Source organism: Temnothorax nylanderi, unplaced genomic scaffold (genome assembly GCF_030848795.1).
Source record: "Temnothorax nylanderi isolate EJ_2023f unplaced genomic scaffold, tnyl_v1.0 TNYL_tig0519_pilon, whole genome shotgun sequence".
NCBI classification, from domain to species: domain Eukaryota; kingdom Metazoa; phylum Arthropoda; class Insecta; order Hymenoptera; family Formicidae; genus Temnothorax; species Temnothorax nylanderi.
The window spans coordinates 86,763-99,980 of record NW_027249581.1 but is presented as its reverse complement, the minus strand read 5'-3'; the positions used below and the strand labels follow the sequence as shown (position 1 = coordinate 99,980).

At 35.5% G+C, this 13,218-nt stretch overlaps 1 protein-coding gene across 2 annotated transcripts; it reads left to right on the top strand.

Annotated features, from left to right (window-relative positions):
* Positions 1-4,090: 4,090 nt before the first annotated feature.
* LOC139783593 (uncharacterized) lies at positions 4,091-13,119 on the top strand. Of its 2 annotated transcripts, XM_071722752.1 has the most exons (5): positions 4,154-6,280; positions 7,187-7,627; positions 7,731-7,833; positions 11,590-12,011; positions 12,130-13,119. In XM_071722752.1, the coding sequence occupies exons 1-5, from the start codon at positions 6,101-6,103 to the stop codon at positions 12,340-12,342; spliced, it is 1,359 nt and encodes a 452-aa protein (XP_071578853.1). In that variant the 5' UTR covers positions 4,154-6,100; the 3' UTR covers positions 12,343-13,119. The 2 variants fall into 2 exon arrangements, with proteins under 2 accessions (XP_071578854.1, XP_071578853.1); XM_071722753.1 differs by lacking the exons at positions 11,590-12,011; positions 12,130-13,119 and adding an exon at positions 9,297-11,141 and having other exon boundaries at positions 4,091-6,280.
* Positions 13,120-13,218: the final 99 nt, after the last annotated feature.

The following is a 13,218-nucleotide window of genomic DNA, read 5'->3' as shown; positions in this document are numbered from 1 at the left end:
AAGTTATAGATGGTAAGAATGTAAAATTTTGTATAATAATAGTAATTCTTAAGGTGGCTCCAACGTCTGGTGCTTCTAGTAGTAACAATAGTTAATGTTAAATTTAAATAAAAATCTTTTTATATGTATAATAATAATTATTATGCATGTACTGGATATTCCCGCATATTATATCACGCATATAATTTTTTCACTTGCTCCTTAACTTTATTTTCAATGTTCTATTACATTTCTCGTAACTTATAATTTACACTTCCAACTTTTTTCAGTTTTATTTTTTGTATACATTAAAATCTAATTTAATTATTGTAAAATAATCGAGTGTCTTATAACAACCTATAGAAAATAATCGAAATTTATAATTTATTTTCGCAGAATTTTGGTCGTTGACCTTCCTTGAAATTTTGAGTACTTATTTCTATCAATAATACAAACGTTCTTTAATTCATTTAAAAATCTTGTATTTAAAAGTCTCTGAAGCCACCTTAAGGGGATGCTGGAGCCGCAGACGAACTCGATCAGCGTCGATAAAGAAGTGCTCACCGATTCTTACACATACATACAGAACGCAGGCGAACTCGATCAGCGTCGATAAAGAAGTGCTCACCGATTCTTACACATACCTACAGAGCGCCTGCTCTAGGGCTACCCGTTATACTGATCCGTATGTTTTTGGCTGAATTCGGGGAGACGCGTAACATGTGCATATGAAATTTTCAAACACACTTTTCTCTTATACTAAAGCTCGCAGCTCATTTCTGCAAGCGCAGGATTCTTCTTTATTGTATTTCCGAGACCGCTGCCAGGTTTTTGTATACGTACACAGTCTAAAACTTTTATGTGCAGCAAATGTTGTCATGAGTCGACCGCAGAATCGAAAATAAAACTGTAATTTTCTAATTTTTTTTCGTTTTTCATACGCAAATGGTGTCTGCGGTATTCGTTATCGTCCATACTTTAATTCTGGACAAAAAATTTTTAATTCGGTGAAATCAATCAAAAGATTAGTGTGTCTGAAAATTTCGCGGTAAAACAGAGCTGTCTCCAGCATCCCCTTAATGCTGTACTTATAAAAATGTACTTATAAAAATGTAATAAAATATTATGTTTATTTTAGTATGCATGCGGTATTACATTAAAAAAAAGAGGAATAAGAACATCCGCAAAATTGAACTGGATGAATGGGTTAAGAGAGAAAAAAATCCTGCCTTAACGGAGGTTATAAATCAAGTAAAAGGTATCGCAAGAAAAGAAATTAAAAAAAAAAGGAAAGCGTTAGCAAATCCAGAATAAGAAAAATTAGTATATTTAATACATATATATATATATATATATATTAAACACAAGTACCTTGCGTGATACTATAATTTAATATACTTTTTTTATTAAAAAATTTATTGACAAAAATTTATATTTATTTTATTTATGTTTTTTAAGCTCTTGTTTCAAATAAACAAACGTACTTATCAATATTTTACAAGTTTTTATTATTTCACTTTATTATCCAATAAAACACAAATCAGAAAGAAAAACGTATGTTCTATGAAGCCGGATTTATAGAGGCCGTAAACCATTAATTTATGCCGAAAGCGTACAATTTCGACCAATGCGTGGTTACGCACAACGGAATCGAATGACGTGTTTGGTCGAAACTTTACATTTTCGGCACAAGTTAACACTTTACGGCCTCTATAAATCCAGCATAAAACTTTAAGAATGTACGTCTTCTCTGATAATTTTATATTATATAAATATTTATATAGGTAATATTAAATAAATATTATATAAATAGATTAAAAAGTTCATATAGCTAGCTTTTATCAAAATTCACCTGAAGTTTTATATAAAACTTTTATAAAATCCACCAGGATATCAATCACAATTTTGTCAAAATCTACAAGGAAGTCTATCTGGATTTTGTAAAAGAATTGTAGATAATTATTTACTTTTTGTAACAATCCATGTGGATTTTGACAATATTTATGTAATAACCTGGATTTTATTTTTAAAAAACGTTGATAATAGTGAATTGTTTTGTCAAAAAACGATATAGAAAACAATGTGGAAAATTATATGAGAAATTATATGGAAACCATGTGAAAAACCATATAAAGTGCCATCCAAAAAATGCAGCTGGTTATACATGTGGATAACCATGTTGAAAACCATACAAATCCGACCTAGGATACAGGTGGAAATCTATATGGTTAGCATTTTTTACCTTCTAAATCTTTCTGGATCTTCGAAAGCCAATTCCGTAAAAAGATTATGACGCATACCTCTTCTTTTTCTTTTTAATAAATAAAGATTTGTCCATATTGAACGCTTATTTTCTTCTTCTTCCTCTATAGCAATTGCTAAGAGAAGAGAAATGGCTAAATTTCTTCTCCTAATAATATTTATACGTTCAGCTTTATGAGACATGTTTATTAATTCCTATAACCATATTGTCAATCGCACGTCAGAATCTAGTGTGATAGAACAATCTTTAATCTCATCTCCAATGCGTTGCCTTGCTAGTGTGATTGAACAATCTTTAATCTTCAATCTTCAATCTTTAATCTTAATCTCCAATGCGTAGTCTATTTTTGACTCGCATGCTGTAAAGGATCGGTCGATCGTAATCGTGGAAGTCTAAATTCTAAAGCATTATAGGATGGAACATATCAAGCAGACTATTTCTAAATCGACTGATAAAATCGAAGAAATAATACGATTGCGAATTAAGGTTCCTCGCAAATCATTTGCGAATGAGGTAGCTTTTTATGAGGAAGTGATAGTGTGAGAGTAGTAAAAGATCCCGAGGATGTCGCTAAGGATAAACTTCTAAACATCTAAACTGTAAATTGCTCTAACAACTCGCATGCGAAATCTTGCTTGATCCGCAATCGCTGCCTTATTCTAAACAAATGGAATTACAGCAGATAATTAAATATTTTTAAAAATGAAAATATCTTGCAACACAATGTCGATACTTACTTGTTCCTTTCCTTTTAATAGGTTATAAATTTTTTCCTCGAAAATGTTGACAAAATCTTTATATTCGCCAATGGTTTTTTGTAAATTGATATTTGCCTCCTCCAATTTTTGAATTTTATTCTTTATTTTTTTTATTAATTCAAAGGGCTAACAAATAATCTGCTTGAATTGTTTGAAGATATCAACTTTCCATTTATGCTAAAGAACATCCAACTGGCATATCGTAAAAGCGAATGAGTATAAATGCTAAAAAAAAACTCATTTATTTATGCGAAGAAACATTGATTGGGAATATATATTATATAAACATTCTTATTCCAAATATAAAAATATATTTCACATATGATTATAAAACTATTTTAAAGTTTTTGTTAAATTTGTAAATCCTGAAATGAATGGATATTTATGTCAAATCATGTATAAATCGAACCATTTGTTGATTTGATAGGTACATAGTTTTTTAAACAGTACATTATGCGATAAGAAGCATCGCGGAAATTCTACCGTGACAGGAAGTAGCGACGATTCTAAATGCGGTACTCGAAAATTGGAGGTTATCGCGTGACTTTTATTCGGAAGATTTTCTTCTCATGCAACATTATTCCGTAAAAATCGGAATAATATTCCAAGCGAGGTAATCTTTGAAGTATCATGTTCCGTCTAGCTGTAATCATTTCTGCATGAAGATATATCACATATGTAGAACGTGTACGGAATGAAATTGTGCTTCAACGATATTTCCTAATTAGAAATCATAAACACGCGATAAAGGCTACATTTGAATGGGACAATGGACGGGAATTTATTTGAAATTATAATTCGTCTGCGGAAAGTGATATAAAATAAAATTATACTTTGTTTATTACCTACTGCGGCGTCTACTTTTCATATAATATGTTTGCTAAGAATTAGTCAAGAGAATTGCGACAAAACACTTGAAGCCCTACACTGAGAAAAGAAATTTGTTAATCCGAAAAAATATTTAGTCCGATACGTGCAACTAAACATTTATTTAGTTAGTTTAACTAAACATTAGTTGAATTAATTAATTCTTGATTAAAAAATTTTGACGGTTGACAAGAATGCACTATACCTTTTTTTAGTGCAACTTAATAATTGTTGAAACAATTAACTAATGTTTAGTTGCACATATCGGACTAAATATTTTTTCGGATTAACAAATTCTTTTTCTCAGTGTATACCGACAGAGCAAATATAAATTATTTTCTTGTTTGCTTTCTCGTACATTCGTTCTTATAAAGCTATAATGTCGCGTCGATTTTACAACTATGTAATAAGATTCAGGCAATGTCCTGTCGCATTTGTTAGAAAAAAAAATCATAAAAAAGATGACTCAGTCACACAATTAGTTATTTTTTCTTGAGAAAACAAACGCGTCGAAATGCTGCTAGATTTTCGTTCCGTATTTTCGTGCGCTGGGCTCGGTCGTGAAGCAGGCAGGGTAGAACCCGGTGGAACTTTAACGATCATGAAACTTTGTTATAGGCACGAACGCACGCAAGCATGCATGCACGCGAGCGGGCACGCACGCACGCACGCATGCACGCACGCACGGCACGCACGCGACCACGCACGCGGGAATTGTCGGGTCGCGTCGGCCCGTACAGCAGTTGAATATATGCACGCGAGCACGCACGTAAGCACATGCACGCATGCACATTCAGCTTCGCTTTAATGCGAGCCTACCGTGCCGCGGAACGACTTTGCCTTTCGATCCAACGCTACCCGCGCTGCTTTCTTACACAAGAAATAACGTCTCGTAGACTAGATTGTGAAAATAAACGTATAACGATGATAACGATGGAGCTCTCATTACGAATCCGGAGTATTTAAAACTTTCCAGATTTTGCTCCTTTTTGAAGAAATTTTCATGATTATTTGCCTTTATCGCGAGAAAAATTCTTTAATTATAAGAATGGCGTAAATTACATTTTGGAGACGTTATTATCCGTCTTAGTTACGCAGTAATATCCCTTTCGCTTTCGCGAACGTTAAAGCGTAAATATCATATAGTATATATCGTTGTATAAATTAATCGTCGAAGATAATATTAGAATTAATAATTATAATATTCCTGTGTTGTGATGAGAGGATGAGTTCATTGAACATTTTGATAATTATTATAATTTACGTGTGAATAAAATAGAAACAAAAAGTAGTTTCAACCATTCTGCTGAAACGTCTATTTTATTTTCAATGCAGGAAATACAGTTGAACTCTTACGGATCTATTCCAAAGCTATTTTAGACTAGAATCTAGGATTCGTGTCAGAATTTATAATCGAATTTTATTTATATCTTCATGTAATACATGCCATGTAACGTGAAAAAAAGCATTCGAGGAAACACGCATATATAAAATATATATCAAAATAATATACGATAAAGTAAATCACAAGAAATACTCATAAAATTTGTAATATATTTAAAATACTAAAACTCATATAATTTTATATTAGATAAATCATAATTAATAAATACTCGAAGATTATTGTGCATGGCATGTACTTATATCAAAATACCCTGCGATTTTATCGAGTTAGATATACGTATTGCGACGATAATATTCAAGGTAGTAAGATTCGTATTGCATACGAATGTTCTACTGGTCGAGATGCATATAATTATTTATTCCGTTACGATGTAAATAGAGCGACTGTGGATGTGGGGCGAGTGTGTGGAGACATGAGGCCCACATCCACGCATAAAAATAGATTTAAGTTAAGTTAAGTAGAGTAAGGTTAGGTTTTAAGTTTTGTAAAAAATGTAAATAGAAAAAATTGTAACCTCAAGAGGATAAAAAAATCTACTACTGCTACTATTATATTTATTCCGTTACGACAAGACGTGACGTTGCTGGATTATGGAACGCTGAAGCGTTTGAATTTGGCGCGCTTATACTCCACGGACGGCCATGCTGCTCGTGGTTGCTCTCCCGACTCCGGCGATGTTTGTGCGTGCCTGGCACGATTGCGGCGGTCCCACTGTCGCGCTTGCCGTCTCCGTTGTCGCGTGAGAAGGCCCGCGGACACCACCGCACGGTGCGAAAGCGTCCCGACAATACGAGAGAGAGCGTGCCCCGTCCGATCGTGCCGCGCGACATGTCAAGTCAAATATGTCTAAAGTGGAACAGTTTTCTCAGCAATATCGCGACCAGCTTCGAGAGCCTGTGGGAGGAAGAGGGCCTGGTGGACGTGACACTCGCGAGTGACGGCCAGTGCCTCACGGCGCACAAGGTGATACTCTCGGCCAGCAGTCCCTTCTTCAAGAAGGTCTTCCAGGTAAGCTTCTCAGTCAAGGTCGTCCGCGTGATCGACCCCACGAATCCCGCGTACGACGAGATCCTCGGTCACTAGTCGGACGCGTCCACGTCGCTCGTCCGAGGCCCGTTCTCGCGTCGCACGCGTCTTGTCATGCACCTCGACGGCAGGCGGGCGAAACGATTGCGTTTGACAGCTGTCGCGTAGCCTCCGGAGCGCTCTCGCATCGAGGTTAGAGGATCATCGCGACGATTATCGAGAAAATCCTAACGATTGTTGACTGCACGGGGCTACTAGTTGTTTGGCTCTTCAGGTCTTTAATTGGGATGATTTTCTCGCTTATCTCGATTTTTGTCGGTAATATGTCTCTTCCTTTTCCATTTCTCAGATGATAGATCGTTCTCTGACAGGCTGTCGATAGTTGATTTAAACTCGCTGCAACACAAAATGCTAATTTTAGCATTTAAGCATGAGTTTTATTTATATTTCGTTTTTCCTTGGAAATGATGATAATTAATGATAAAAGTAGCTCTAAATAAAGAACTAATCAATTATTGTATGTACGATAAAAACGAATGATTCTTGAGTATTTACTAACTGTAATTTATTCAATATAAAATTATGAGTTTTTATACTTTACTTATATTAGAAATTTGATTAGTATTCCTCCTTTATTATTATTTGCTGTCACTATAAATAATACTATACATTTCTAAAACAACACATTTATCTCGGAAAATTGCTTATAATAAAATTAAAATAGTTAATGAAATTGAAAGTAAGAAGAGAAGCAGATGGCTCATTGGTTAAAATGTTTAAAGAATAAGTGACAAATTTGATATGCGCGAATACGATCAATTAATTACTGATATAGATTAATGATTTGAATAATATAGCCTGACAGTTTTATTCTCTTTCATTTTCTAGACAAACCCGTGTCAGCATCCGGTTATAATACTTCAAGATGTACACTTCAGCGAGTTGGAGGCACTATTAATATTTATTTACAAAGGGGAGGTAAATATTGAGCAAAAGAATTTACCAGCGCTCTTAAAAGCAGCAGAGACATTACAAATTCGAGGCTTGTCTGGCGGAGACATCTTTGCAAAGGAGTCCTACAAACGACTGGCTGAATTAGAACAGGCTGTGGCCGAAGATGCGCCGCTGAGCAAGGAGGAGACACCTAAAAAGAAACAGAAAGTTAGCAAACAACAGAACAACTCGATTTTGGAGAAAGCGCTAACACCTAGAATATCGCAGTCGGAAAATACAAACGAATCCGCTGCCAGCGATCAAAGCGGGAAAGATGGAGAGTACATGTTGCCTGAAACATTACCTAATCCAGTATATCATCGTTTGGAGATGAAAGTTAGTTCAGAAGATAGAAAATTGTAATAGGAATGATAAAATAATTGCGTGTCACATACAATGAGGTATATGAAATACAGCATTCAATCCAAATGCATTTCAGATAGAACCATTGGAAATGACGGTAGACGATCTCCAGAAACGATCTCCTATAGATAAGGATCCAGCAGAGAGGCTAGACACAGGACAAGCGGATGGGAACCAAGGTTAGTATCATACATACCGATCAAATCTTTCTTATTTTATGCAATTTAGTACACATTACATGGCAGATGTATAAATAGCCAGCTCTTGTACATTATATTTTATGTTTTTCTATGTTAGAAAATCATGTATTACACTAAATGACACACCGAGTCTTCTCTTTTTGCATTTTCACTGCTATATTGTTGCTAATGTCTTGGTTTTATATTAAGTACAAATCCATTTAATTAGCTATTTAGAGATATGACTTAAACACATAAAAACATATATGTATTTACTAGACACCATACCTTGTAGTTTTTTAAGTATTTTTACAGATTCTTAATTGTATTTGAAAATGACTTCTTTTACTTATAATTTAATCAATAATCATAGATTATTATTCGTTGCAACATTTGAATTTCCAACATTAATTTTGTAAATTACACTCCAGTATCTTCTTATAATATTAACACTAAAAATATCAAATTTGAATATTCCATTATTGAAAGAAAGTAACTTGTTCTTAATAATTTCTTGAATTTGCAAATTATTAGCACATTTAATACGTAGATTGTCATTTTCATTAGTAATTGAACGTATTAAGTTTGACAAATATACGAGCTATTATGATTATTAATCTATTTGCAAAATAGTTTTGTTAAAGTAATAAATTTTATTTTAATGTGGATACAATTTGCTTTTACGGGAACCGGATATCAGATAACACTAGCATATATTGTTCTTTAAAATGTTGTTTTCATTATCGTATATAATTAATATTACCACAATATTGCACAAATGCTGTATACAATTGTGTACACAAATTCGCTGTCTTTGCGTATGCCGGCGGCTACTGTAGTCTGTAGTATCAAAGCTTTTTCTTTGGTACCGCAGATCATAGCTTTTTCGAATATTCTGTTCGCTTTCACCGCATATATTCTGTTCTGCTCGTTTTGGCGCGCCACGTTTTCTTTATTTGCTGTGCTGCAAGGGCTCTGTGTGTGAGAGGTAGAGACAAAGATTGCGTGCACGAGTAAAGAGAACTCTATCGAAAAGACAATGAGAGCGACGTAATTGGTGCAAAATGGTAAATGTCCCCGTGGTTTGTTGCGTTATAGCAAAAGTATTTCGCGGAATATTTCATACGGAAGTATATCGTTATCTTCATCCCGAAGCGCGATTGATTTGTAATAACTGTAATTCGTGCAAAAAAAACTGACAGTAAAATCATCGCGACTTTAATTTCTGCAATTCGGAAAGATTTTATGAGAATGAAGCCGGTTTGGCGTCACGCTTCGATCGGCGGTGCACAAGCGTATGTGCGTGCATGCGTGAGCAGTGCATACGTGAGATGGAAGATGCGTGATCGGTCCTTCATTATAGCCTTTAATGTACCCTCGCTCGCATTTTCTTTATTGTGCGCGTAATTCACGTGTGTGGGGCAGCCCGTGTCTAAAGCGCGCTGTGCTGATATGTGTGGCAGGGTCTGGGAACAGCCCTGCTGAAGACATTTCCGGTTTATCTGGCTTGTCCGGGCTAAGTGGATTCTCGGACGTCAAACCGCTGCTTTACTCGTATCAGCATCTACCTTACGCCGATCTCCTGCCAAGCCCGGACATAATCTCGACCTGGGCGTCGTCCCGGCCGATGGATCACTTGGCCTGCGACCTCATGAAGATCCTCTTTACGCCGGAAGAGAGGATTCTCTGCAACGTCAATGGCAAGATGGGCAAGCAGCAGTTCGATAGCAACAAGATACACTTAATTCGGGAGGTCCTGTTGCACTTTAGCGGCATAGCGCCTAACAGCATCGAGTGGGAGGAGGCTTGGAAGAATTGCGTAACCAAAATTGACACTAGTAATAGGGGCTTGAAAAGGTATTTGTTTCAGAGACGCTCGGTCTACACCCAATGACTAGGGCGTTTTAGGTCAGGGGTCAAACGGAAACGTTTCCACTGGCTGGAATAGGATCGTTCTTTTAAGCCCGTCACCCCGGTTCCCACACAAGCGTCGTAGGACGACTCGTTCCTCGCTTGTTCCTCTTTGGTATGAGCTTTCGCGCTTTATATTTAGGACATTGTAAAAAAAAAACAATTGATGTAAGTAGACAGTAAGATTCACGCGCGTAGCATGTAGCCAGGGGAAGAAGAGATGATCAGTCGGCGTGATTAAAATCGTGGAGTTAACGTGCAATAGGTTTGGAACGTGCGCTTTCCGATCCGCGGTGACGTTTCTAGGCTGTAGATTTCGGGGTGACAGGGTGATTAGGAAGAGCATTGTAGACGCGATCGAATTATTTATACGCTTCAGGTTCGCCGCTCGGCGTGATGAGTGGCGAACGATCGAATAATTCTAAGCCTTCCTCGTAGTTTCTTTCTAATTTTCACCTTTATTAAGGAAAATTCCGAGGTAATTCGTTTGATCTCTCTTCCCATCCTCTCTTCACACTCGCACCCCGCGTGTTTACAGAATCTCCCCCGCTTCTCTTTCACGACGCGTTCACGTGTAAGGTCGATCATTCATTCGCCTATGTACCTTTGTTTCACGTATAGCACCTTGAAATAACATTCCTTCTTACTCTTTAGTTACGGCTCATGCAAGAATTCGCTTTTACGGTAAAACGCGGTACGATATTATTAAAAAGTTGGCGTATATCAGAGAGACACGCGAGCCTCTCTTTCTCTTTCGCACTCGAATATACACATCACGTACTCGCTCACACACATTATTAACACACGGACAAGATGCGCGTGTATATGTATATATATATATATATATATATATATATATGCGTTCGTTATGCGGAAATGTGCGGTATATACACGGGCGTGCGTATGCGGTACGCGTATCCAGTTAGAGGTATACGTATGATATATGTATGTACATATGTGTACGAGGATACGTTTCGGTCGTGTTGATCACATGCGTGCGTGAACGTGCTGCACGACCACGGCAGCTCTATGTACACTTAAAGAAGAAAAGGAAATCCGTAGTTCTTACGACAGGAATAGTGATTTAAGACACTTGCTTGTAGAGTATTTAAATCACAGCAGAGGGTCGCTCAGCATGCGCCATGAACTATTAGGGTATACGTTGCGAATCAACGTGCGATTTCTATCGCGCGTCCCATTCTCGAGACCCGCGCGAAAGTGTTCTTTGATCTCCGTTTACTTGTAAAGTCGTGTCGATTTTTTTTTTCTCTCGTTTGCGCGGTACGAGCGTTGATCATTGGAGCATACCGACAGCTTCGAAGCGATATTATTTAAATCAATATTATTGTAGACAAGACAAACGACTGGTCGCAAATAAACATATTTTACATTTTTAATTGTCTCTTTATTTCTGATATATTATTTATCGTATTTCTTTGCTCATTGCATATCTATATGTACGAAAATCTACGAACGTTGTTTTTTACATACAGTAGGTACCTACTTATAAAGTAACTTTTTGGATCTTTTTGCAAATAAACTTAAATATTTCCCATATATTTTACATTATAAATATTATTTTACTATAAATAAAGTAGAATAACATAATATAATTAATGCAAATAAATGATATTATTCAAAGTGGAAAAAATAGATCATGCGTTATATAAATACTATTTTTCTATTTTTGTATTGTAAGTAGAAAAGCATGAAGTCAAGAAATTATTGAAGGAAGGGGGGGGGATTATACTATTATATCATTGATTATTGTGTCCAACTTTTAATTTACGCATCAAATTCCACTTATGAAGAAGCAATTCAATGGTAGACTGGAATTTTTTACAGGATCGTCAAACCCGATTGTGACAGTAATAGCCGAAGCTCGCCATACTTCTCCAGATCCCCAAACGCACAGGAGAGATTCCCTCGCAGTTGAACGGAGCTCCTTGTGGAATATCTCGAAAATATTGGAGGACTCATCACCTGACTTACCAAATTATTCTCGTGCCGAACAAATGTTAGAGCAACCGGAGTCCTCGAATTTCCTGAGGTACAATCCTGGAGTTTCGCAACCTAGTTTTCCCGCGTTCGTCGAGTCTTACAGTACAGATTTATCGGACGAGACTATAAAAGGTGGCCCAGCAGCATATCCACCGTTTCCTTGCCCTTTTTGCGACAGGGCATATACGAGTTGGGGCTTCCGCAGAAGGCACATAAAAGCTGTTCATACTATTTCATCGTCTCTTAATTGCAAATGGTGTTTACAAGTGAGTGCGTGAAGTTCTTTGATCTGTTTCGAGATAAAAAGCAAATTAATTAAATTATATGTTTGTTATTTATATAACGGGTAATTATTTTATTTTTACAATCATTCTATACACGTAGGTTCTCCCTACACACGCAGCTTGGAGACGGCATGTGATATCAGCTCATAATCTATCAGCCAGTGATGCACACAATGGTCTTTTAATTTTGGAAGAAGCGCATATGGTCCTACAAATAGCGCGTCCTACCAGATTGGATACATTGGTTAACATAATTAAGCAAAGTTCGCAGCAAAACTGTGGTCATGATGGCACTCAACCAGATAAAGATTAGGTAATAGTTATTAGTTACAGTTTTATATATCAAGGCGTTATCTACACACCTAATCTTTTAATAAAATTTATATTGTTGATGACACTCTTGATGACACCGTTGTGTTCAAAACAAATGCAAATTATTTTTTTATATTTAAAAATTGTAAATGGTTAAATAAATATATGAAATAAATTTTAAATATATGAATATTATACATATTATAACATAAAAAAATATATATGTTAATTTGAGATGTTAATATATTTTATCTATGATTATGAATAAGATGTAAATTATATTATTTATTATGTTTTGTATCGGGCTGTCTCAGCAACTTGTCTTCAGCAACTTCATCAAAAATAATAATTTGAATATTGTTTATAAGATTGAATGTATAAAAATAAGGCGAAATAAGAGCCTTGGCACATAGAAAAACTTAAGCAGTAAAACGTTAGCAGTAAGAAAATCAACAGTTTGGATTTGCTACGTTATTGCCTTAAGTTCTTGACTGTGATTGTTTTATTGCCTTAAATTCTTGACTGATTTGTTTATTGCTTAAGTTTTTTGTGTGCCATGGCCCTAATATAATATGAACTACTGTGATGGATAAATACACACGTTACCAAACATTTTTAAAGATTGTTTGAAAATGTTTAGTAACATAATGTCTGCCTTTTTTGTATTTTAGACGTTATATATTTAAGAAATGTTATGTATGGCCAGTATGCATATCTACATATATTAAATTTAAATTTTACAATATAATGACTTATGAATAAAATATGGTTTCTCGTATTGTGTGTACTTTGTTATTTATTGAAAATTATAATTTATGATAACAATTATAATAATTTCAGAAATTTTACAAAGAGAATCTATGATATTTATATTGAT

What these genes read in the sequence shown, in the direction of transcription:
- LOC139783593 (XM_071722752.1), top strand. Translation starts at nt 6,101, where the DNA reads ATGTCAAGTCAAATATGTCTAAAGTGGAACAGTTTTCTCAGCAATATC. An exon ending in TCTTCAAGAAGGTCTTCCAG is followed by an intron (nt 6,281 to 7,186) that starts GTAAGCTTCTCA and finishes TTCATTTTCTAG; the next exon opens with ACAAACCCGTGTCAGCATCC. An exon ending in ACAAGCGGATGGGAACCAAG is followed by an intron (nt 7,834 to 11,589) that starts GTTAGTATCATA and finishes AATTTTTTACAG; the next exon opens with GATCGTCAAACCCGATTGTG.